A 26,458-nucleotide genomic window follows, 5' to 3' on the forward strand; every position below is an offset into this window, starting at 1 on the left:
GGGGGTGGGCGGATGGCAACAAGGTTGGCGATGGGCTGGAGGTGATTGTAGTGACGATGGAGACTGGAATGGCGATTGGGGATGTGGTGGGTTGCCAAACATCCAAAGGAACGTGGTCTTGAGCAGGGGCAATGAAGAAAAGGGTTGGATAGCGTGAAAACTGCAGAAAACAACTATAGAACTGTTGTCAAGGCGACATGCAATGAGGGTGAATGTGAGGCAGCAAAGCGGGAGGGATGCAGAGGGAATAGTGTTAGAAAATCATCACCTTAGGAGAGAGATACAACCGGAGCACCACCCAATTTCTCGGATACAACCCTCAAAGGAAGAAATGGACTATGACGACTGTCCTAAATAAAACACATGAAAAATTGAAAACCTAAAACAAGGAAAACAAATATTTAGTAATAGGACAATCAAGAGTGGCCCCAGTGGATTGTTGACCTCATTTTTGGTTGAGGTCTAGCTTTTCCTCTTTAATAGCTTAGGGTATAGCCATAGGACTTTACTTTCCTATTGACTATTTTGACTATTCCTAGAGGACTAGAAAATGAACCCCTCAGCATTAGAAATTCCAAACTTTTCTTTACTCAACTTGAAGTTTCACATGTTGGTCATAACCTTTAGCACTTAGTAGATGGGGACAATATGGAAGAGTTCAAGGAGAGTCCCCCCATAGGATGGTCAGACCTTAGGACTAACCCTGGGTGATCTGATTTTGGTGGTGCTAACTTGCACACACTACATTCTCTCACATACCCTAAACCCTATGACCCGTTAGGTTGGTCTCTTAACTCCTTTTGGAAAGCTCATGTGGATGACCCTGTACCCCTAGTCTTTGGCTAAGAGGGTTAGAACCAACACATTGAGCATCCAAAATGAGTCCTCATATGACTCCTATTGGTTTAGTGTGGCTTCATGGCTTGTTGGCCCATTTGGTCCAAAAATCACCAAATTACTAAAAAACCCCTAAAACCCTAATTTTTCCAAAATTACCCAAAATACCTAAATCTTTCCAAAAATCATCTCAAACTCCCCACACTACCTAAATTAACCAAAATTCACAAAAAGTACCAAATTCCAAAATATCCCAAAAAATTGTCAAAATTACCAAAATGCCCTTCATGACCTAAAAATTCAAAAAATTCAAAATCATCCCAAATATTCTCAACTTCAATTTTTTATCCTCAATTTGACCCAATTTGACCAAATTAGTTTAATTTGATCAAAAACCCCAATTTGCCCTTAAGGGCCCAAATGTCCCAAAATTAGCCCCAATTTTAGCCCAATTGACCCCAATCTTGCCCAATCTCAATTCCAAATCAAAATTCAACATCCCCAATCCTAATTTAAACAAAATTTAAGCCCAATTTGATCCAATTACAAACCCAATTTCATTCAAATCCAAAGGCCTCAATTTTGACCATATGCCTAAATCCATCAAAATTAGCCCATCAATTCAACTCAAAATCACTTGAAAAACTGTTGTCAAGGCGACATGCAATGAGGGTGAATGTGAGGCAGCAAAGCGGGAGGGATGCAGAGGGAATAGTGGTAGAAAATCATCACCTTAGGAGAGAGATACAACCGGAGCACCACCCAATTTCTCGGATACAACCCTCAAAGGAAGAAATGGACTATGACGACTGTCCTAAATAAAACACTTGAAAAATTGAAAACCTAAAACAAGAAAAACAAATATTTAGTAATCGGATAATCAAGAGTGGCCCCAGTGGATTGTTGACCTCATTTTTGGTTGAGGTCTAGCTTTTCCTCTTTAATAGCTTAGGGTATAGCCATAGGACTTTCCTATTGACTATTCCTAGAGGACTAGAAAATGAACCCTCACCATTAGAACTTTTAAATATCCTTAAGATTCTTTTAACTCTTCCCATGAATCACTTAAACCCCATGCTTAGCCAAATCACTTGGATAGGGACCTTACTAATGATTAAGCTGAACCATCTGATTTCTCTCAGCATTCAAGCCAGCCTTGGTGGGTGAACCCAACCCAAATCCACGACTTGACCCAATTTGACCCAAAATAACCCTTCCCGCATCCTATTTTAATTCAACACCTTTACACATGGCCAACCCCAATTGACTTCACCAAACCCAAGCTTTGACCTCCCTCAGTGGGATGGTGATGTCTCCTTGGCCGGCCGGCCACCTAGGCTGCCGAAAAAGCCACCCCAAAATGCTCCCCCATGGCTAAAACTCAAAATTAAACCCATCCAAGCTGTCTCATCCCAATTAGATTTTTGCACATTGTTTTTATCCACATAAGCAACTTAGGACGCCCACCAATTGCCCCTGGTGGCCTCTCCTTCCCCAAAAGCATGCAGACAAAACCCACCCTTCATGGCGAAAGGAGGAGAGCTTGAATTTCCTTGGGGAGATTCTGTCAAATTACTTCCAGAACTTCCTTAAGACCTCTTGAGCTTAACCCAACCACCCTTACCCACTCAAATCCAAGCTTAACCCAACCACCCTTAGCCACTCAAATCCACAGCTCGATTCAAGGCCTGGAGCTCAAATTCAAGGCCAAGACATGACACTTACCAAACCTCCACAAAATCCAAATTAATTGTACCCACACCATCCTCACAGTGAGAGAGGAAGATCCCTCACAAAAGCTCCATCACCAGAGTACCCTAAGATGGACTTTGATCGGACCCCCAAATCTGCCGAACTTGGGTCTAAGCGATTCACCACAGCTCGAGGCTCCATCCCTAGGCTCTTGGGTTCTTCACGAAGCTTCCACAAGTATCCAATCGAGGCTTCCCCTCTTAGACTAAGGTATTGAAACCTAACCCTAAACCGAGCTTCATTTGATTCTCAATATGCATAGAGTTGATTTAAGGGTTGATTAACCGTGTGGATATATTCTCCTAGTCAAGACGAGTCTATATGAACAAACCACACTTGATTTGGTTGAGTATCGAGCAAGATATTAAGCCTAGAAAATGGACGGTTTGCGGGCTTGACTCGTTGGGGACGATGACCACGCCTTCTGATCGAGCGTGTATCGCTCGGACGGTCCTGATCCCGCCGAACGGAGCCATGGCTCGAAAAGGGGGAGCTGACACGGACGGTAGCGCCCAATCCCTCGGTGACACGCATCTCTTCAACGCGTACGAGGCTGAGTAGGATATGTAGATAAACAGGATTTTATTTGAATTATTTAAATAGGCAGAAGTTCAAAAATTCATAACTTTGTGTAGAAAAATCACAAAAATAAAATAAAAATACCCTGTTGCTCAGTGAAGAGAGGAGAACAATGTGGAAAATATTTTCATGGTCTATTTGATGCATATTTTATTTATTTTATTTTTAATTAATTAAATGATGTTTTCCTTATTTTGATTCTCTATTAACATAGGCATTTCACCATGGCATGAGACCATAGGGCTTTTGATGTCTCTGTTGTTAGACATCTCCCCTGATTTTTCCAAGGCCAGGGGACATATCTAACTAGAGATATTCAATTTTCAAGTTAATGGTCTCTTTTTTGGCCTAAAAATTATGATAATTAAAATACTCATCAGAAAAATATGAAACTTATTTTGGTAGGTTCACTGTGATTAGAGGATCCTAGGAAAAATATAAACTTGGTTTAATTCATTTAAAATAATCATAGTTATCACCATCCTTGGAGTAATTATAAATGTAAATGACATAAAGACTATTCCACACTGTAATTTAATGTTATAGAAGCTTCTCATAAAAAATTCAAGTCAATTAGAGTTAATTTGATCCCAAAATGAATTTTTAAGATAAAATAACATTTTTGATATTAAAGTAATTATAAAAATTAAAATACAATTCAAAAAAATCACCAAATTAGTTTTGGGAGCTCCTTATGGCCAGAGGAATTTAAGAAAATTAAAATTTGAATTAAAATAAATTCTTCATTTTTAAGCTATTTTTAAGTATTTAAATTAATAAAATTAATTAAAAATCATAAAATCACAAAATTGTAAATCATAAAATCACTTAAAAATCATAAAATCACAAAATTGTAAAAACATACTAAAATATCTCATTTGACTTCCTGATTATTTGGAACCAATTAAAATAATTTTCCTAAATTTATAAGTTAAGATATTAATTTTAAAAGGCTTAAAAATGAATTTGCTTTAATTTTTCACTAAAATAATTCTAACAATTAAAATATAAATCACAAAAATATGAAATTTATTTCTTTGGGTTTCCTGGACTCAGAGAGATTTAATAAAAATATAAAACTTAATTTTCTATTTAAATAATATTTTATATTTAATTAATACTCGAAAACCAACAAATAATTTTATTAATTAAATTAAATTTCTAAAAAATCATGAAAATTGGTCTAAGTGGTCCTCTGACCTAGGTGAACCTCCAATAATTTTCTTAAGGGCATAAGTTTTATTTTTATTGAATTATTAAATTTTCATTGAAAATCTCTTTTTTTGCATTATAAATGATTATAAAAATTAAATAAATTTAGAAAACCACATTTTCTCCTCTGATGTTTTAATTAATTCATGAGCGAGGTAACATAAAATTTTCAAGTTATTTGAGTCTAATTTAATGAATTATGAGGTGTTAAGGCCCTAGGGGCAAAAGTGTAATTTTAGAATTTAAAGCTTAATTAATATTTAGACCTAATTAAGAGGGTAAATGGGTAATAAATGATCTTAAAATAACATGACTTAAAACATAGAGAGGGATAAGTGATAGAAACCAACCTTACTTTGAATTTCATAAAGATAAATTTATAATTTTTCAAATTAATGAAATTTGGAAGAATATTTAAATAAGGGGATATTAAGGTGAGGGGTTTGATTTGGATGATCATAATTCACTGATTTTGAACCCTAGCTGATGGTTTTAATATAATTTATAATTCATGATTGAGAGCACAAATATTCAAAACCTTTTTTTTTTAAATTTTACAAATCTACCCATTAAATCTTAAGGGCTTAATAGTGAGTTAGGCTTAATCAAAATTTTATCTAATGAGGTTTAAAAAATAACTTATAATTAATTTAAAACATTCCAAAACACTACAAGCTCATTCTTTAAAATCAAATTAACCAAATTATTTAATTAAGTCGCCCCAAGGGTCTTTACCCATATAATTCATAAGTAAGATATCAAGTGATAATTTCTCCACTGAAGGGATAATTAAAACATCAAGTTCATTAAGTATAAGGGCATTAATTGGATGAACTATATAGCAAATATGATAAAACCATAATGAACTCAAGATAATTTCGAGGATCATGAAATGTCTAAAATATTACCCAAAACTTCTTCATAATCTTTTGGAAACCTTGAAGGACATGACATAGGATTTGGTAAACACATTTTAAGTTTGTACTTCCTATTTTTTCTATAAGCATGTTTTAATTCCTGCAAGATTATACATATATATGCTTTGCAAGTACTAAAGTTTCAGGTGGAGGAACGAGAAAACTTGCCAAGTACGCTTTTATAGTTTACAACGCTAATTAATGCATTTACATTTCTGTACTTTTTTCATTGCAAACTTACATGCTAAACAACGATGTCACCCTGCATGAAAACTAAAACCTTTAGGATAGTCACAAAACTAAAACTAAAATCAACGAATATAAAATTCATCTCCACAACATTCAAATTATAAGACAACTCAAAATTTGATCACAAACATCACACAAAATAATAATTAAAACTAAATTAAGCAAATCAAGACGTCTCTATCAGTTGAGCGGGAGTCCCTCGGAGGAGGTAACATACGGTGGCTAACGAGATTTTTCACGGTCGAAATGAAAGTATGAAACTCATTGAGTTAAGTTTAGTAAATTCATCTGGACTAAGTGAATCCGATAGAAAATAGTGGTACCAGAACGAGGGAACCGTAGGATTCTAATCGGTGTTGCTCTAATCAACTTTAATATGTTACATAACATTTAAAGAACCATAACCATAGGGACTGATTTGACATCATATCCTGACATATCCTGACACATTAGAAAACCTAAACTTGCCGTGATGAGAAGCTTGGAGCTAGTATTGTGAGCAGCACGACCATCTTCAACAACAAGAGGATCTACAACAACATATTTTTCCTTAGAATTAAATAAAAATCCATAGGAACTTGAGATTGTTTGTTTATGCAACATAAATCCTCAATTTATCTTTAGGCTTTTGTATAGCTCTGCTATACAATTTTAGTCCTAACCTGCTTTAGGATTCCGATGTTGTCATCTGTCACGATCTAAATCCGCACATATTTCAGGCTATTTATGTGATCGTCTCACACGAATATAAGCCCTAATTAATAAAATTGGCAGGACGAAACACTTAAACATTTATCCTCTAAATTGAAGCCAAACAATATGATAGACTGAGAAGTCACTGAGGTTCTCCTCCGGATCTATGACACCCCCTAGTCTTTCCTCCTTTGGATTTCAAAATACAATGTTTCAAACTTGAGTCATTCCTCTTTCACACTTCTTTGTTAGATTTCGTTGAAAAGTCCTAACCCTTTGACCTCTTTGAAGATAATATCCCCAAATTTTTATTGAGAGCTTTCTTAGGTGACTTCGGTTATCTAAGATGTAATTAACTATAGGGGTTTGCTCTTATAGGAAACATTTTCGAACCCAGCTTAATATGAACCCAGCTTAATATACTTAATATAAACTCTATTTAACTCTTCGTATTAAAATTGTTTTCGCAGATTTAAATGGATGTCATACCATCTTTATTTTATTTAATCGAGCCTTATCAGTAAGTAGTGTATTTATCCTTCGGAGTAGATACATTGCTTATGACATTAGGCTTGTTTATTAAAACTGTTGGGGATATGAGATCGATTCGGTCTTGTATTTTCAAAATTTAAAATACTATTTTTTCCAAACTATATATGTATTAAATTAAATTAAAATGGGTGTTAGGATATCCATCCTAGCAACTGACAACTTAACAACTCTACAACCAAAAATAATGCCGACATCGACCAACCAACTCCTAAGCGGAAAAAAAAACCCGGACCGGTCGATTTAGGTATGAATCAGGTGTCTCTTCTCATCAGGTGACTTTCCGCATTAACATCCGTTGGAATCTGATCCTTCTTTGTGTCCTCATCCTCACATTCTTCAGTGTTAACCATGTCATTATTCTTTCTTTAATAGCTCTCTATTTTGTGAAATATATCATCACTCTGGTTGTGCAATTTGCTTTAATAAGCCCAAATCCGTGTGACTTGAAACACTTTGTGGTTGGGATGGATTTGTGAATGCGAATTAGTGCCTCATGCTCTCCACTCTGAACTAGTATCTCCTCATGCGGGGTCAGCTTGAATGTTTTTCTAGGTGTATTTTGATTATAAGATCCTGAGATTCAACCCTGCCTGTAAGATGTGGTAGTTGCCTGATGATGTGGTCTCAACTTTTATAGCTAGTATATAAACATCTGGTCTGTAGTGAGCTAGTAGGAGTCGACACTGTATCTCCAGTTTCATGTTGGACCAGGTAGTAATTCCACTCTTCCATTCTCGTTGTGAAGAACCATCAAGCTCACTAACCACTGAGATGCACTCTTCCTTAACTTGCTAGTGGCTAGTTTCACCATTTCATCCTATGGGATGTTCCGTCACTCGAAAACACATTTGAAGGTCTAGAGCCATTCAATGACACCATTCGGATCCATGTGGCTGTTGAAATATGATAAATACATCTTTACTTCAAAATTATGATATCTCATATATTTCAGGTCATGTTTTCGAAGTAGAGGTCTTTTGCATGGTGGAAGAGATTTGCTCTATTCCTTTGATCTAGCAAGTCACTGTTGTGGCTACAGGTGGCAAGCCTCTGTTGTAATTGGTGGGTTTCCCACTGTATATCATCCTTAGGAATTCTTTGGACATCTCCTTATGAATTTCTCATAAACGGTATTGTGTCCTTACCCCCCAATTAGGTTTCCGATGATTATTTCCTTGACGACATGACTAGATTTTGGGTGTAGGTAGGTGGAAGGACATTTTCTGAGAGTGATGTTGGGTGTGAAAGAAAAAATAAGGTGGAGATAGATTTGGATGTGGCGGATGCTAGAAACTTTAGGATATGACTATGGTCAGGTTATTCATTTAATCGAGCCTTATCGATGTTAACTCTAATCACAATAGGGAAAGCAAAAATTATTATTCAAAAGCAAATAAACTTTATAATCAGAGACTCTGCAATAAAATATAACAACCGACATGACACAAACTTAACGAGGGTGGATCTTGAGTGACAGTGGTTGTCGGTGAGGGTGAGGAAGGTGGCGCAATGGAGGAAAAGGTTGTTGGCAAGCAAAATACAACAAGACAGGTTTTCCTGGGGCTGGATAGTAAGTAGACAGTCTGAGGACAATGCATGACGGCTGTCTGAGTTGATGGAAGCAAGGGGGAAGGGTGGAAGCAATGACAGCTGCAACGAGGACGCATCTGGAAACTGACCTGCGACTGACCAGTCAGTGAAGGAGGCTGGGAAGGGGGCACAGTCGATGGGGAGGGCAGTGCGGGGCTGTTGGGAGGAAGACAACAAGGTTGACGATAGGCTGGAGGCGATAACAACGAGGATGTAGATTGGAACAGTGATGGGGGATGTGATGGACTGTTAGACAACTAAAGAAAGGTGGTTTTGGGCAAGAGCTACGGGGAAAATGACTGGACAACAAGGAAACTATAAAAAAAAAAGAAAAAAAAAGACAATAGAACTGTTTTCGGGGCGACCTGCAGCGAGGGGGAATGCCAGACAGCAAAGCGGGAGGGATGTAGAGGGGGTAGGAGATGGTAATCACCACCTCAGAAGAGGGATACAACCGAATCGCCACAAAATCCTTCAGATACAACTCTCAAATGGAGAAACGAATGCAGATGACTGTTCTAAACGAAACACATGAAAAGTTGAAAACCTAAAGCAAGAAAAAAATATAATAATAGGATAATTAGGGGTGGTTCGATACGACCGACCGACTCAGCATAAAAAAAAAGGACCGTTTCGGTCCAGGTATGACGGGTGTCTTGTCTCGTCATGCAACTTCTTGCGTCACCGCTTCTTTGCGGGAGGGCGTCTTGCTCCACTCCGGTTCCCTGCTCCTTCACTGAAGCGTGTTTTGCTCTACGCACAGCATGCATTAAGATGTAATATATTAATGTCCTAATTTAATAGGTTATAAAGTAACATACTAAAATTCTACTATGATGAACTTATTTCAAAGTAAGAAGTAACATGTTAACATTCAAATATTAAATCATAAAACAAAAATTAGAAGTTTCAAAGTAAGGCATAATAACATAACCGCTCAAAATAAAATTTTCTTCTTAGTCCAAAATAAGTTTGATACAATAATTCACTTTGATTATCATCCATCGAAGTAAGAACATAAATAGTTATCAAGTTTAAAATCTCAAAATTCTAAAGTTATCATTCTTTTTATCACTTAATAAGTCTTTGTTGGAATCATCAACTTAACTATTTACTCTCTTTCTTCTCATTCTCAATTGTATCGATGCTCTCATTCCCCCTCATTGTAGATCTCAACCATCTTTCTCTTGTTCAACCAAGATTTACTAATAACAATATTTATTATATTTTAAAATAACGATAATGTTGCTAGTGATAACTTTAATTGTACTTCCTAGATAAAAATTACAATGCCTTTTTATATTTAGTAATTATATGGAATTGGAAGTCGTATAATGAAGTTTCTTAAGTGGGCAATAGATTCTATGAAGATCTCGTATGGATGTGGGTTGTGTTAAACCAGTTAATAAACAGTTATAGCGAGCAAAAGAAGATCTTGAGATGGTGAATGATTGATTATCTCGAGAATTGATTTTGTTCGAATTCTAGACAAATTAGACATTTGCAGAGGATATGTTGATGTTGAAGTTATTGAAGAAATATATGACAGAACATTGACTAGTTTTACAATTAGTTGGTAAGCAAGGAATTTCCATTTTAATAGCTTGATATCAAGGATTATTATTAAGTCCCCATCCTTTTGTGTTGGTTATCAAAATGTCTTAAATTCAGTTTTCAAATTTTGGTATATTGATATATGCTTTTTGTAAAGCTAATTTTAATTGAAAATGCTACTAAAATGAGCGAGTAGTTTGACTAATACGACTTCATTGATACTAAAATCTTTTTGTTATTGTAGGTATGTTTCATTTCCTATATTATTAAGGGATTTGATTATCTGATCTAGAAGATAGTTAATTAGATCTTCTATGATCATGACTAGGGTATTAGTTGATGATAAGATAAAAAAAAATCCATTAAAATTTTAACTGTCCAACTTTTTGGCGTAGATTGTTTATCAGGATGTTTTTTAGAACAATTTTGAGATCAAAGAGCATGCTACCATAAATCCGTAGGTGATGTCAGATTGTCAATCAAACATCATATGAGGGAGATAAAGGCACTTGATCAAAATTCAGATTACAGAGTTTCCTAATGAGCTTGAATTGATGCACGAAGGATGGGAAATATGTATCAGAAGGGTAATCACCACCGGGAGACCAAAATACAAGCCAGAGCACTACTTGAAACCCTAGAATACAGCCCGAAGAGGAATGCTGACGGTTGTCCCAAAGCAAATCTCACAAAAAATTGAACTCTAAAGCCAACAAGAGCAAACATATAACCCTAGGTCAATAGGAGTGGGCCCCTTCTTGAAGGGAGGCCGATTCTTTAGGTTAGAGGGCCGACCAACTCTTCTACAACGTAGACCGGCTCGGTCCAGGACAAGGACGCGTCATCTGCCGCATCAATTGATTCCTGCTTCAGTCTTCCAAGGTTGTGGGAGCTTTGATCTCATCTGTCGAAGCTTACGTCTCCTCATAATATGGAGTCAGATCGGTAAAGTTGAAGGTGACTGGAATGTTGTAACCTTATGGGTTTGGATGGTCTTTGATTTTGTCTTTAGAAGGATCTGGATCCCACTATCAGATGCATTGCCCCCAAAATTTCTGAGAAGAGTCACTGAATTGAAAGTAACAAACTCTGCTTGTTCAATCATCTGTGTGTATTTTTGTTGGACTAAACTGTAATTTCGTGCAAAGTGTACCATGCAAAGTTCTCTAAAAGTAGCTCAAGATTGGCTCATCTCTCTCTCAAGTGAAAATAGACTGAACCTCCTCTAACGGTGGCAACTTTGGCGGTAAGCTGTCGGTCAGAATATCTTAAAACTCCCTTCATAGTGGCTGACTGTGTTTGGTATAAGCTCTTTTGGCTCACTACTGTAATATCTCCAAATTTGATGTCATTGGTACCTTTCTGGTGGCAAGAGTGCCAATAACCTCAGACTCCACTGACAAGAGAACCTATGACCTTAGACTTCGCAAAAGGTAGGAGAATTATGTGCTTTGCATCCTTGATGAATGAGTAGGTGTTCTTAAACTCATCATTCCTAGCTCTGCGATCAAACTGTCACGGTCTCTCTAACTGAATGTGACTAGTATCCATGGGCACAATATCATACCACAACTGATCCTGCAGCTGTTCTCATTTAGAAAAGTCAATGTGATATCTTTTTTCAATGCTAACCCTGTTCTCTTTCTTCAACTAAATCAGGGAATAGGGTTGAGAATGTTTCTTATCCACTACTTGTGTGGACGCCACATTCTTACTACTACCTCTATCGATGATAAGGCTGCACATTTTCCTTCACAGTGCAATATTTATAAAAGATGTGTCGAAGCGACTACTGCTCTATCATAGCCTAATGTTGGAGCCGTCACACCGCAACCATCTCTCCTTCATCATCTAGAAGCTGGTGCTCTTGCACCTCCTCACTATTGTCTATGTATCCAACACCAGTGTCCACTTCTTCTAATGCTTCCTACTCTGTGAAAGAGACAACTCTTGTAGTATGGCAATTGGAGGCAATGTGTCCAAACATCCGAAACACTTCTTTGTGGGCAATGTGCTAGGTTATACAGCTCCTCTCGGGCTTCTTCACACTCTCATTAGTTCTATCATCTTTCTGGACAGTTTTCACTCCTTCCTCAGGTGTACTCCTACCGCTCCTTTTGTGGGTGACTGTTTGAATGAAGGCGGGGTCCTGATCTGCTTTTACTGTTTATCCACCTTCAGTGTCAAGGTCTGAATATCTCCCAACGACTAATACAACTGTAGCTGGACAACATTGTTGATGGTTGTTTTCAGACTTCCCAAATATCTAGTGATATTGTGCTCTTCTGGCTCTATCAGCTCACATTTCAGCTTGACTAGCTCAAACTCTGATGTGAACTTCTCCGACAACTCTACCTGTCGTTGGTGGTGGAGCTTTAAGAATATGTTTTAACGGTAGTGCTGGAGTAGGTACTTCTTCTGCATCTCTTTCATCTTCTCCCAAGTGACGATCTATCTCTAACCTTCTCTGTCTCTCTCTTTCTTTACTACAAAGCGATACTCTTCTTCAGCTTTATGGCAACAAGCTTCACTCTCCTATTAGCTGACGTCTCCTTGTCTTAAAAAATCTTCTCAACAGTCTGCAACCACTCAATAAAGTCATCCATATTCATTCTTCCCTCGAAATCCTGTAAGCCTACCTTCACTCCCAAGCCTATATGTCCTCCAAAAGCCACTCTATCCCCCGACCTCCTCTGATATTGAATCTCGAAGCGTCGTGGCCTATCCTCATCTTCACTAGAATCATCCTTATGGAAGGGGTTCAGATTTTTCTCGCTCCTCTTTGAATATGGTTGTCACGATCTACATTGATCTCTCTATATATCCTTTCCTCAAATTCTACAAGTCTTTGCCGAAGTTGGCAGATTTCTTGCTACTTCTTTTCCATGGTAAGTTCCCGTCTTCGGTGACATGGCTAGGTTTTAGAGTTGGGAGGTGAAAGAGGTTGTATGAGGCATATTTAGGGTGAAAAACTGTTTGGGTGTAGATTTGAAAATCAAGGTGGGAAGGGTTTTGGGTAGGGTGAAAAAAAGGTTTGGGTGTAGATTTGAAAATCAACAAGGTGGGAAGGATTTTGGGTAGAGTTTGGGTTAGGTATTGTTGAATTTTGGTAACCCTAGGATAGGACTAGGGTTATGCTAGCTTTGAAACCAAATGATAGTGGAACGTGTGCAAACACTAATGTAGAGCAAATATTATTACTAACTTCAAATAGGAAATTATAACAAGACAATGTGGAAATATGAAATTGCAACCAACAACACAATACTAGCCCTGTGTTGAATCTAGGGTGGAAGGGGTGCCGACAAGGGGCTTGGCTCTCAATAGAGTTAGCAAAGGGGCTGTTAGTGCTGCCACCGCCTAGAATAGTAAATCCTTGCTGTTTTCTGCAATTTTGCCCCCACAACAAGGGAGGGGAGTGGGGAGTGATGCAAGAAGGATGGTGAAGAAATATAGGAAGGGTAATCACTACCCAGAGATCAAATCACTACCCAGAGATCAAAACACAGGCGGAGCACCACTTAAAACCTAAGAAACAACTTGAAGAGGGGAAAAGGAGAAGTTGACGGTTGTCCCAAAGCAAATCTTATGAAAACTGAACTCTAAATCCAACAACAAGAAATATATCACCCTAGATAAATAAGTGTGGGCCCCCGTCTTGAAGGGAGGCGGAACTCCTCTAGTTAGAGGGAAGACCGGCCCTCTAACAGGCTGCACCGGTTTGGTCCAGGGCAGGGATGTGGCATCTGCCGCATCAATTGACACACAAGTCATGAAAGTTCAGAGGATGGCAATGAATCATGAAGCTTATAAAAGTATTCTTTCATCAGAGCGCCATTTTGATTATTATGCCTCAGGGACTTCAGTTGCAGGCACAGTGGTGCTTTCAGCCAAGGCCTTCTGTTCCTCTCAGCTTCTAAATTGTTCCGAAAAAAAGCGTTGATGAGCTTTTAGCGAGCATTATTTTACCGACATGATTTTTAAAGCGTTTGGATTAATTTTTTGTACGAGTAATTTTCAAACTCTTGTTTTTCATTTGTTTATTTACTGTGTTAAATCACAATGTGATACTCATTGTTCATAGTTTTACATTTCATTAGTATATATTTATGTTTTTATTCAATGTTGTTGTAGAAGAACCACTCGGGTTATGGAAGAGATTGAGAAGGTTTTGGCGTTAAATGATTTACTCACACGCTTAAGCAAACATCCTGAGTATAATAGTTTTGTCCCTGGCGTTGGTCCAATTTCCTTATTAGGTAAGTCATCCTTTCAAAGCATTCTTGAGCACCCTTTTTATTGCCGGTTGGTGATTTCTTAACTCAGCATACACAAGCAGGTGGAGAGTATGACAGTGACAGAAAAATTGATGATTTAAAATTGCTTTATAGAACATATGCTGCTGAATGTTTTCCAAATGGACGCCTGGAGGAACAGAAGGTAAATGTAAATCTATAATGTGTTTTATATTACCATTGTGAACAAATCTGTATTTTGCAGTGCGTTGTTTTTTATGGAATAGTGAACCATGTAAAAGCGGATCTATTTCTTTAAGAATTGATTTCTCTCATGGATTTTTTTTTTTTTGGGGCTGTGCTGCGAACTTTAAGACTTTAAGCATATTTTTGAGATATCAGATTTTCTTCTATGTAGTACATTTAAATGAGCATCAGTAGTTACAGCCATTGGGTTTATATAATTTTTTTTAGGTGAACCAAATCCAACTTTTATAGAACCTTCAATTAAACATCAGAGACGTAATGAGCAAATAGGAAGACAGATGAAAAGAAAAAAAAAACTTAATAACAGGAGGATGATGATAAATTCCATCATCAAATGAGTATTTAATATATGTCTAGCATATTACTAATCATTATGTGTGCTACCATTCTTAATATGTTTTCTAACATTCTTGAAATTATAGTGATTCAAGACATCAGCAGTGATTTTTTTCTGATGAGCTTTTGTGCTATATGCAAAGAAGTTTTGTATTTTCCTTACTTTGGATGGTATCGGTTATCTTTTATGTTATATTAATGAACTGTATAAATATTGAGAGGTTATGAACGGGACATGATATCAGTGGGAAGTATAGAGAGAAATGAGAGAATTAAAATTACGTGGGATGGGTGAACATACAACATTCTTTCTTTTCTTAATTATTGTGCGTACACACCTGTTGGGTAGCTATGAATTGAAAGTTTCTTTAATAAATATTTGTGCTATTGACTTTCACAATGCGCCTTGATGTTTTTGTAGCTTTTGGTTTTGAACCAATTGAAGAACATATTTGGTTTAGGGAATCGTGAAGCAGATGCAATACTGCTAGATATTACTGTTAAGGCCTATCGTAAGCGGCTTTCTCAAGCTGTTTCTAGTGGTGAATTGGATGCAGCTTCAAGCAAAGCTGCCTTTCTGCAAAATCTTTGTGATGAACTTCATTTTGATCCACAAAAGGCTAGCGAGATACATGAAGGTACATTTGATATTCACATAAACCGTAATCTACTTTTCTGCCTTTATGTTTAATGAATATTTTTGAAAATCAGAAGTTTAACACACTTCTTACACAAATTTAACTCATCAGAAGTACTTGATATATGCCTTGTGGAGTGAATCTTTGGGACATTCAAATCATGTATTTAAATCTTGATACAAAATTATACTTTTATATTGAAAGTTTGTATGCAATCTTATGCACATAAGCTAAGTTTTGGTGCAAGAAACTATTGTTAGTTCTCCTATTTCTCTCTCCCATTACTACACTGGCTAGTTACTTATTCTTATCCGCACAATGTTATAGTTTTTTCTGATTTTCACATTCTTTTTTCTTGTATTATTTATCAGTGTCTTTGTTTGATTATCTTTTTATAATATTTAGTATGTCACTGTTGATCCAATATTTTGGGTTCAACACCTAAATTGTTTGAATGAATCACATAAATCAAGCGCTTAAACTCAACAGAGGGTTTGACCATTTGATGTGCCAACAACTAACATTGATTATTTGATGTGGGACTAAACAAGGGTGTTTGCGTACTGTAAAAATCTTCCCTGCTAGAGTTTTTAGTCATCAATTGCGATTCTTTAACTCGAAAAGCTCCAAGGATCCTAGCTGAGTAATATACACAAATGATGTACTAGAAAGCTCAGTCCACCATGGCTCCCCATCAAATTACACGGAGTTACAGAATTTTGTGCATTTGTTGCTTGATATCTATATGACTTGACTAAATGAATTATGTGAAGAACCGAATTTTGTGCATCTTTTGAGCCCTTGTTGCATTGTTGGCCTTGATGTTGATTTGCTAGGAAAAGTGATGGGCAGATCACACATGTACTTTCTGAGATTTATGCTACAGTACTGCAACTGTTTTCAGGATTAACGATCACATAAGGCTGACGAACACGATTCATATTATATTTTCCTCTTGATTTATTTAGCAAGTTTCTTTCTTTCCTTCCTTTATAGTTCTTTTTTATATATGTATTGTATTAGGGTTTGGATTTCAGTTTTGGTGAGTTGCTTGTCCGGACAACCACCATCGTCTCCAATTTTACCCTTCTGGATTTCAGTTTTGGTGAGTTGTTTGTCCAAACAGCCACCATCGTCTCCAAATTTACCCTTCTAGGGCTCTATCCAAGAGTGAATGGTGCTTCATCTTTATCTCGTTTTGAGGTGATGACTATACTCGACTTTTCCTCCCTCCGCTGCCACCATCACCGTATTTGTTGCAGCTGCCCCGAAAGAACCCTCGATAGTTTTTCTGTAGTCGATCTTTCCAGCCACCTTCTTGGTCCCTTGGTTGTTCCTAACACGGGAACTTTTTGTATAGGACCTTTGTCGCGATTCAAAAAGCAATCACACGACTCCTGCAACTGTCCTGCGACTTGGAGCCGAACCGAGCGCGTGCACCGGTTCACTCGAACGTCACAGAGCCGAACCGGACAACCATTTTTGACTCTTTTCCAATTTTTAGTGAGTTTCTTACTTTCCTTTTATTCATTTCTAGTCCTTTCCTATATATAAATTGTATTAGGGTTTAGAGGAGCTTTTTTATATCTTCTATCAGGATAGCCGACAACGTCCAAGTTTTCCATTCATGGATTGTATCAGACGACAAGGGGTGCTTTGGTTGTTTATCATCCGAGGTGGTGATTCTCCTCCAAGGGTCGAGTGGTGCTCTAGCTGTTTCTTGCTCCAAAGGTGGTATTTATCATTCCCCTAATCTTCAGTGCACCCCACCCTCATCCATCCTCATCACCCCTTCCTTGCTGCAGCCATCAAAACAACAGCTTTTACCACCATTTCCTGTCCCACCCCCTCTCTTTTCCCAGGCCTGTTGCCGCCCATCACAGCTGTCCTCCACCATTCCTCAATCTTTCCGCATCGCTTCCCGCCAACTTCCTTTGCAATCGCCGCCTGAAACTGTGGGAAATTCCTGTTTTCCTGCAGTATTGAACCTTCCCAGCCTCCTCCTCTTTCGAACTTGCTGCAGCCCATGGAAAGTTATCCCACTTCTGCCCACCCTCATTCCATCCCCTTGGGACAGCCAATTCTTGCTGATTACTGCCTGTTACAGCAATTTCCTGCTTGCAGCTGCTCAGGACAGCAAGCTGATGCTGCCTTGCCACCATTTCCCCACAGCCCTGCTCCTTCCCGACCTTGCCTCCACCTTTCCAAGCTTTTAACAGCCACCATCAGCGCTCGACATCAACCCTAATTGAGTGTTTGTGTCTTGTCTGTTGTTATTTCAGATTTCCTGGTGTCGTGTCGTTGTATTTTCCTTTAAGTGTGTTGGTTGTAACCCCCCTATTTTCTTTTAGTAATAATGCTTTCTTTTTCTATTGTGATTTGGGTTAATTTTGGTATCCGTTCTAGCCGCCTGCTACATTTTTCTTGCTGGCTCGCAGCAGTTCCAACCACCAAAAGCACCCCTTTGCTTCCTTCGATGCCTTTCCAGCCATTCCAAACTTCTTCCCTGCCACCTAGCAGCTATCCCAGCCCTTCCGCACCGCCGTCCTGCCACATATCTGCTGTCCCAGCCACTCAGAAACTAGACAACTAAAACTGCTTCTGATCATGATTTCTTCGCTGTCCAGCCCACCTATCTATGTGGTTCCGTCCCGGACAACAAATGTCTATTGCTTCCCTGCTGTACCACTCGCTGCTCCACATTTCCTACCTTACCACCACTTTCCCAAGCCATAACCATCCACCACCACTCCTCGATCAATCTCATAGCTGGTGTCTATTGTTATTTTTTCATTTTCATGTGTTGATTGTAACTGTATATTGGCTTTTTCAGTAATAATGGTTGTTTAGTTATTGACATATTGTTAATTGGGCTGGTGTCAATTCATTTACCAAAAATAAAAAAATAAAAAAATAAAAAAAATCAATTTTTATGTGGTTCTCTTATCTTAAAACCACTAGAGAGAAATGGGAAATTAATCTGATAACTAAAATCCATGAAACTTTTACAAGTTTGGGGCACCAGAAATCATACTTCTTTTAACTCAAATGTACCCAAATCTCTCAAGACATGCTAATATAAATGCTTTGTAGGGACTAAAAAAAGGGAGATATTGACATTAAGGTCTATGTATAAGGTCTATGTATATCCAAACTAGGGAGATATTGAGACAAAAAGTAATTGCAACAATGAACTCTGCGCACACAATTTGGTGCAACATGCATGTGCAACTTGGATCAATGATAATTGGTTTATCTAAAAGGAAAGTGTGATAGGTCATATTTATTAGGAAAAATAAACCTAAAGATATTTATAAGGAAAATAAACCTAAAGATATGATTAAATTGCCCATCTTAATTATCTGAAATATGGATGCGATTTTACTCATCTTGTTACCTTCAATAAAATAAAATAAAATAAAAGATGTTAAATTTAGCAAAAATTAAAGAGCAGTCAATAAGGCTTGAAAATTGGTTTGATTTAGCTCTTTTGTACAACATAATTTGATTCTTTCTAGTTGACTTAGGAGTCGTTTGGGATCACTTATATATATTAATTTTATTTTATACTGTTTATATTTTGATTTAAAATAAACTATGTTAGGTATGATACAACATGTTTAGTTGTTTTTAAAATACTCTAAATAACTTTTAAATGTTTGGATTATTTTTAAAGACAGGCTAACCTGTTTTTTAAAATTACAAAAACATGAAAAATATACTAAACAAACATATTTTTAAAATTAAAAAAAAAACAAAAAATAAAAGTGATACCAAACAAGCCCCCCTTAGCTTTCTGAAGCATAAAATATATTGATCCCATTTTTTAACACCATCAAGTTCATTTGTCTTAGATACCACTTGTTACGAACTTAGGATCAAATTTGATTAGAAGTGAGTACGGTATTATATACTAAAAGACTAGATGCATATCAGCCCAAAAGATTAAGATTGAGGTGTGGTCAACCGGTTTGGTATATAAAACTTTTAATTTAGACAAAAATGCATCTCTTTTCATAAAAACTAGAAAACATATGAAATCAATCCAAAAGATCATTTAATGATAATCTAATTAGATATTTGTGAGCAATACAAAAATTTCATTGATTAGGACTGTGATAATTAAATGTTGATTTTAACAATATTAACATAAAATTATGATGTATATAAAAACAACCAAAATATATGAAGAAAAATGTCAAATAAAGAATTTAACGAATAAGTGTTTTAGTCCTCACACTAGTGCAATGTGATGATCTTTTCTATAAAGATAGCAATCTACCCTTGCACAACACTTAAAAATTTGCATTTTACTTGCACGCAAGTTTGAGAGGCAAAATAGAAAATTTTTGAGACCATAGTAATTCCTTGCATGCCTAGGTATCCCAAAAGAGCCAAATTTGGCAATTTTCCTAATTTAAAAGATTGAAAATCCGAAATAGGGACAGTACTCAAGCCAAGAATTTTGGGTATTCCGGTCCGACAGCTGTTTTCACAAGTACCAAAACACGAGGCATGATTTCATCCATTTGAAAGGTGATCAAGAGAAAGAATAAGATCAACAGCTTGAGAGAATTTTGAATTAGCAATTGTTTTAATGATCCTAACCAAACAAGCTCATATGTCTGAGAACACAACCTGTTATGTATACGGATTGACATCATAAGCATGTTTTTTATTGAACTAAAATAGAATTGATAAACCTTATAAAATGTAATAACTATGTAAAATCCCAAGTTTAGAATGTTAATCTGTTCGGGACAACTATTGGCCTAGTTTTAGTTTTATCATAGCTTCATCCAAGCAAACACAGCTATCTTTTTCATGGCTTGAAATTGTAATAACTACGTATAATCCTAAGTTTAGAATGTTAATCTGTTCGTGACAACCTTTGGTTCAGTTTTAATCTTATCACAGCTTCATCCATATAAAAACAGCTATCTTAATGATGGCTTATGAATGTTTTTTGCAGAAATTTACAGGCAAAAGCTACAGCAGTCTGTTGCTGATGGTGAGCTTAGCGAGGAAGAAGTTTCTTCTCTTCTTCGCATCAGAGTTCTTCTCTGTATTCCTCAAGAAACTGTTGATGCAGCACATGCCGATATCTGTGGTCGTTTATTCGAGAAGGTATATATTACTTTATGTTTCATTCATTTGTATCCTTTACATACAGAATATGAAGCACTTCCCGCAATATGTGGTTTGTGTTTGTTGCACAATATTTTTCTACATTTGAAGGCTGAGTTGATTCTAGCGGAGGGGGAATCATAACGATGTGGTTAGAGTCTGTGTGGGACATATAGCTGGTTATGTGTAATGTGTCAAAATAGTCATTTGACTCTTTGTAGGGATTTATTTTAGCTTCAGTCTATAAAAATGCAAATTTAATCTCCAGACTCTTTTAATGGGGGCTAAAATAGTCCTCCAATGGGGTCTATTTCAACCCATATTAAAGGAATTTAGAGACTAACATGACACTTTACCGGCAGACTAAAATGATCTCATGTAAATCATTAGGGGACTATTTTGACACTTTACTCAACTGGTTATCGCGGTGCATTGTTCTGATTCTAACTTCCAAAAACATCTCTAATCTTGTGCATTTACTAGAACCATAGTAATGTCATTGATGTCCTGGGTACAAAATATAAATTGTGGGAAAGCATTAATGGGCTGATCAATAGCTGGGCTTTCTATGGATTAGTAGGCTATATTGCTAACAAGCGTTCTTTTTTCACGATAATTTTTTATGTAAAAGGCATGATTTATATCTGAGAAACATTGGTAAACTCCACTGCATCTAAACATTTTTCAGTTAACTGAACCCTTTCAATAATGAATTATGTCATTTTAAATTTATGCTTAATTTATATATTACAAATCCCCACAGGTTGTTAAAGATGCAATTTCATCAGGAGTTGACGGTTATGATGCCGACATCCGCGCTTCTGTGAGAAAAGCTGCTCAGGGTTTACGACTAACAAAGGAATCTGCCATGGCTATTGCTAGCAAGGCGGTACGTGTTTCTCAACAACCAGAGCAACTTTAATGAGCTTATTTGCATGCTATGGATGATTTTTCTGCAATTTTTAAATTAAGTCACAATGATCATTCCTCTCTCATAAAAATGTAACCTTTTTTCATAGGTCCGCAAGGTTTTTCTAAATTATGTGCAACGTTCAAGAGCGGCTGGCAATCGAACTGAAGCTGCAAAAGAGCTTAAGAAAATGATAGCATTTAATACCTTAGTTGTCACTGAACTAATATCCGACATCAAAGGAGAGCCCATTACAGAGGAACCAATTGAAGTTGAGGTCAAGCAAGCTGAGGAAGAAGATGATGAGTGGGAATCACTGCAAACATTGAGAAAGTCAAAACCAAACAAAGATCTCCAAGCAAAACTTGGAAAGGGAGGTCAAACTGAAATAAATTTGAAGGATGATCTCCCCGAAAGGGATAAAACTGACCTCTATAGAACATACCTTCTCTTCTGTCTTTCAGGAGAAGTCACCGTTGTTCCTTTTGGTGCTCAGATAATCACAAAAAAGGATAACTCTGAATATATCTTATTAAATCAGCTCGGTGGAATCCTTGGATTAACTGGTAAAGAAATAGTGGAAGTTCATAGAAATTTGGCTGAACAGGCATTCATGAAGCAGGCAGAGGTGATTCTCGCTGATGGACAGTTGACTAAATCGAAAATTGATCAGCTCAGTGAGGTCCAAAAGCAGGTTGGATTGCCTGCAGAATATGCACAGAAAGTAATTAAGAACATAACCACGACAAAAATGGCTGCCGCGATTGAGACGGCGGTTAGTCAAGGGAGGATTGGAATACAACAGGTTCGCGAATTGAAAGAGGCGAATGTTGATTTAGATAGCATGATCTCGGAGCGTTTGCGCGAGAATCTGTTCAAGAAAACCGTTGAGGAAATTTTTTCGTCTGGTACAGGATTGTTTGATGAGGAAGATGTGTATGTGAAAATCCCCTCTGATCTTAATATTGATGCTGATAAAGCGAAAGGAGTTGTTCAGGATATTGCGCAGCATAGATTATCGAATTCGCTGATTCAGGCTGTGGCTTTGCTTCGACAGAGGAAAAGAGATGGAGTGGTATGAGCTTTCTCGTTTTTTAAATCATCTTTTATTTTATTTATCTATGATAAGAGATTGCTTCTGCTGATCTTTTAAAGTTAGGAAAATTTACATACATTCCAGTCAATTTTTTTGTATTTACATATCTAACATATAAAATTTAATTTTCATATACATGACACCTTCCATATGCATGAAAAGGTGTATTTCACTTTAAAACCTAAAGTGGTGCTATTTTTGTTGCAATAGGAAAGATTGGGTGGTATAAATGTAAGAAGTAAACTTTAGATGTTAGGTATCTAAATACGTAAGAGTTGGGTGATATGTATGTGAATGCCCCTTTAAATCATTATTACTTGGTTTCTTTAGGTGCAGGTTCTCTACTGCTTAAATTTTCAAAAGCAATCTTATCTTTTATGAAAATTTTGCTCAAAAAGTATTCCTTTTCCGAACTCTGTACAATTCTGTTTTGAATTGTAGGAGAGTAATGTAATATAAAATCAGCAATATATTGTTTGATCATGAATTAGCTGCCATTGACTGACTTATATGCTGCTTGTGACTATATGTTAAAGATGATTATTTAATTTCATACAACATTAAAAAAAACATAGTATCAACATCATTATATCAAATGAAACATTTTACTCGGTATAGTATTGCCTAATCTGCTATCATGTTCAATACTCCAACTTGTTTATGCACTAGTTTTTAAATAGAAAAGAAAAAATTGATGTGCTCGAATGCGCACATTCGTTGGAAAGAAATAAAAAAATCTCAATGTGTTTGGTTCGATTTCTCACCCTTCCCGAAAAAAAAGAGGAAATTTGCATACACAACACATAATTCTTATGTGTGTACTTATTTAAAATCCAAAGTTTGGTATTTACACTAACAGGATACTGATAGTGGCATGTAAATATGAATGTTTAGATCTTAGATATGTAAATACATAAGAATTATGTGGATACATAAGAATTATGTGGTATGTGTAAATACATAAGAATTATGTGGTATGTATGTCAATGCCACCCCAAATTGAGGAACTGAATTTTTTTTTCTAATTATTGTGCAGGTTGCTTCACTGAATGACATGTTAGCTTGCGAAGCCGCCGTAGCTTCGGAGCCCTTATCTTGGTCTTCACCGGAGGAGCTTGCTGATCTATATTGTGTGTATCTGAAGAGCATTCCTAAGAGAGAAAGGCTGGATAGATTACAATATCTTCTGGGAATCAGTGATTCTACTGCTGCAGCACTCAGAGATACAGCTGAAAGGGGAGCACTGCCCATGGGTAATGAGGAAGAAGAGATTGTCTTTTAGGTTTTTTTTCAAATTTTGTAGTGATTTTATTTCAGTAGATTTCAGGAGATCTAAGGAAATACATGTCTGTGGAGAGAAGATTGTGTTTTAAGTTTGTTTTTATATATGTTGTAGAATGTTTTGTTGTTTAATGAACTTTGGGAGATTTCAATTGAGGGGGCATTGTCATTTTGTTAATTGTTGTTTACTGTTGCTTTTAAATAATGAAATGTTGAATATTGAAATATTGGGAAATTTACATGCATACCAAACAATTCTTATGCATTTAAATATGTAACACCTAAAGTTTTATATTTACATTTATAACACATCGGAAATTAAAAACTTGCGAATGAAAATGTCTTTTACTTTTAAAAGTTAGTGATAGTGATAACTTAGATGTGATGTCGAATATTTGAGTGTTATTTTTATAAATATGAAAATTTAGGTTTTAAATATGTAAATGTATAAAAATTGTTTTTTTAAGGGTGTGCATTTTGCATTAATCAAAACAAAAAATATACGAACTGCACAGAATAGACAGTGTGATTGGCATTATTTGCCACCACACTTAAAAAGGTGGGGTCATAAGTGAGCATCCTAAAGAAATTACCAATGCAAAGTATGCCTAGAGGCCAAGCAGCAAGAACTTTGCAGGGAAAATCTCTGAGGACCCTCTTCTTTATTTTTATTTTATTACATTTATGTTTTTTTCTTACATATTCAATGTGAATGTGAATTTGCTCATAATATTCAGGGAACTTGTCTCTCACAAGCAAGATTTCAAAGAGTAAAAGGAAAATGACCTATATTTTTTTGACCCTACTTTAATTGATAGTCGAATGTTAAGGACGAATTTAGAAAGTTCTTTTCAAAGTATAATTTGGACAGCTAAACTAGGGTTGAAGACTGCAAGATCTCGACCTAAGTAAATTTGAAAAATTGCGGCAACTGCTCTCTATAGAAGAGCTATGGGCCCTAGGGGTTGAGTCACATTAAAAGAAGATAATCAATCTAATCGCACAAAAAGAGGAGACTCATTTCATTGGTAATACTTGAAGAACTCTCTTTATAAGACCAAGTTAACTAAAATAGTGATGAGTTAGTGATCTTTGATACTACTCCCTAAAATTGAGCCAAAATGTCCCCAAGACAAAATCCTGCAGGAGAGCTAAGAGCCCTCGAACAGATGAATAGTCAACACAGAGATATCCCAAACATTTTTTACTTGAGCAACCTTTGACTTGCATTTGGAGAAAAGCATGCACTTGTCTAATTTTAGTTTCAAACTCATCATTTTCTTATTCTTTTCCCATATGCCTTTCAAAAAGATAAAAAAATCGGGAAGTTAATATGTACGACAAAAATCCTCCTTCATAATTTAAGGCATTGAGATTGTCAAAAGGACTTGCTAAACTCGACCAAGCTCAAGTCACCTCAATTGGTCATCTCCAATCGGCCCTCACCTGTCAACCCTCTCCATTCGACCTACTCGACCAAGCTTCAGTCAGCTCAGTAGGTCAGTTCCAGTCGGCCCTCACTATTTAGCTCTCTATTGTTGACCGGCTCTAGTCAGCTCTCTCCACTAAACCCTCACCAACTGCATAAAACTAGGGGGATAATTTTCATTTTTTTTATAATTTTTCTCCTATAAATAAATGAGCATTATTTGTAATAGGGATGAAAAATTAATATAAAAATACAATATTCTAAGAAATCTCGGCCTCTCTCTCTTTTTATTTAGGTTCTGTGTGATTCACGAATAAATCCAGCCTCAATAATATATATGTATATATAAGGATAGTGATAAATTTTGCATTTGATTAAAGCTGTAAGTTATAAACATTAGACAAAAAAGGTTATCATATATCGATCATTTAAAAACTTGAATGTATTTGAAATATTTTCTATGATATTCAAGAAAACTAATGACTGTAACACATAGGGTGCATTTGTTTCAGTAGCAACTGTAGAAAAGCTGGTTTTATAAGCTGCTATTGACGTCACACTATATATGTTTCTAGTCATTGCATTAAAATTCAACTTTACTTTAAATGTTTTTATGCTAAAATATTTATTGTATTTAGAAGGTGTTTTAATGTTTTTTCTTTAGGTAAGTACCAAGTTCATTTTTTTTTTTTTGAGTTTCTTCTTGTGCTTCTTTGTTATTATTGCCCTGTTTTTGGTTGTGTTGTGTTGCTTTTTTTGGTGGTTATCTTTGATTTTTTATGTATTTGTTTGTTGGCTTCTGTTTTGAGTTTCTTCGGCTATGATCGGTCATTTGACTCAAGAGGCTCTTATGGATGATCTTCTTTATATGCATTTATGCATACACAAGTTTGGTCTTAAGGGTTTCTAACAACCAAGATCCCCCACATTAAGCGTTTATTGTTTTTTTTTGTATATGCAACAAAATTCGTTCTTTTTGTGCTAATCATTATTGTACAGGATTGTACTATCGAAAATGAGCTCAAGAGATTCAACAAGCGCTAAGGAGACCAAACATCGACAGATTTTCTATGATTGCAATCTATTATGCATTATTTTCACCGCTCAGAAAGTGGACAATGTAGAACGAAAATTTTACAGATGTCAAAAGAATTTAACAAAATAGAGATTGTAAATTTTTCCAATGGATTGATGGACCGAGAGA

At 36.3% G+C, this 26,458-nt stretch overlaps 1 protein-coding gene across 2 annotated transcripts in view; it reads left to right on the forward strand.

Moving 5' to 3' along the window:
* Positions 1-23,981, forward strand: part of LOC110025491 (protein TIC110, chloroplastic) — a 54,481-nt gene extending 30,500 nt beyond the window's left edge. The window contains exons 9-15 of one of the 2 annotated variants that reach the window (XM_020725998.1): positions 14,070-14,194; positions 14,275-14,375; positions 15,195-15,411; positions 20,384-20,538; positions 21,302-21,427; positions 21,558-22,523; positions 23,581-23,981. In XM_020725998.1, the coding sequence (XP_020581657.1) occupies positions 14,070-14,194; positions 14,275-14,375; positions 15,195-15,411; positions 20,384-20,538; positions 21,302-21,427; positions 21,558-22,523; positions 23,581-23,826 (1,936 nt within the window). In that variant the 3' untranslated portion in view covers positions 23,827-23,981. The remainder of the gene's footprint in view (positions 1-14,069; positions 14,195-14,274; positions 14,376-15,194; positions 15,412-20,383; positions 20,539-21,301; positions 21,428-21,557; positions 22,524-23,580) is intronic. The other variant, XM_020725999.1, reaches the window with a different exon arrangement.
* Positions 23,982-26,458: the final 2,477 nt, after the last annotated feature.

This window comes from Phalaenopsis equestris, unplaced genomic scaffold, assembly GCF_001263595.1.
Source record: "Phalaenopsis equestris unplaced genomic scaffold, ASM126359v1 Scaffold000301, whole genome shotgun sequence".
Taxonomy (NCBI): domain Eukaryota; kingdom Viridiplantae; phylum Streptophyta; class Magnoliopsida; order Asparagales; family Orchidaceae; genus Phalaenopsis; species Phalaenopsis equestris.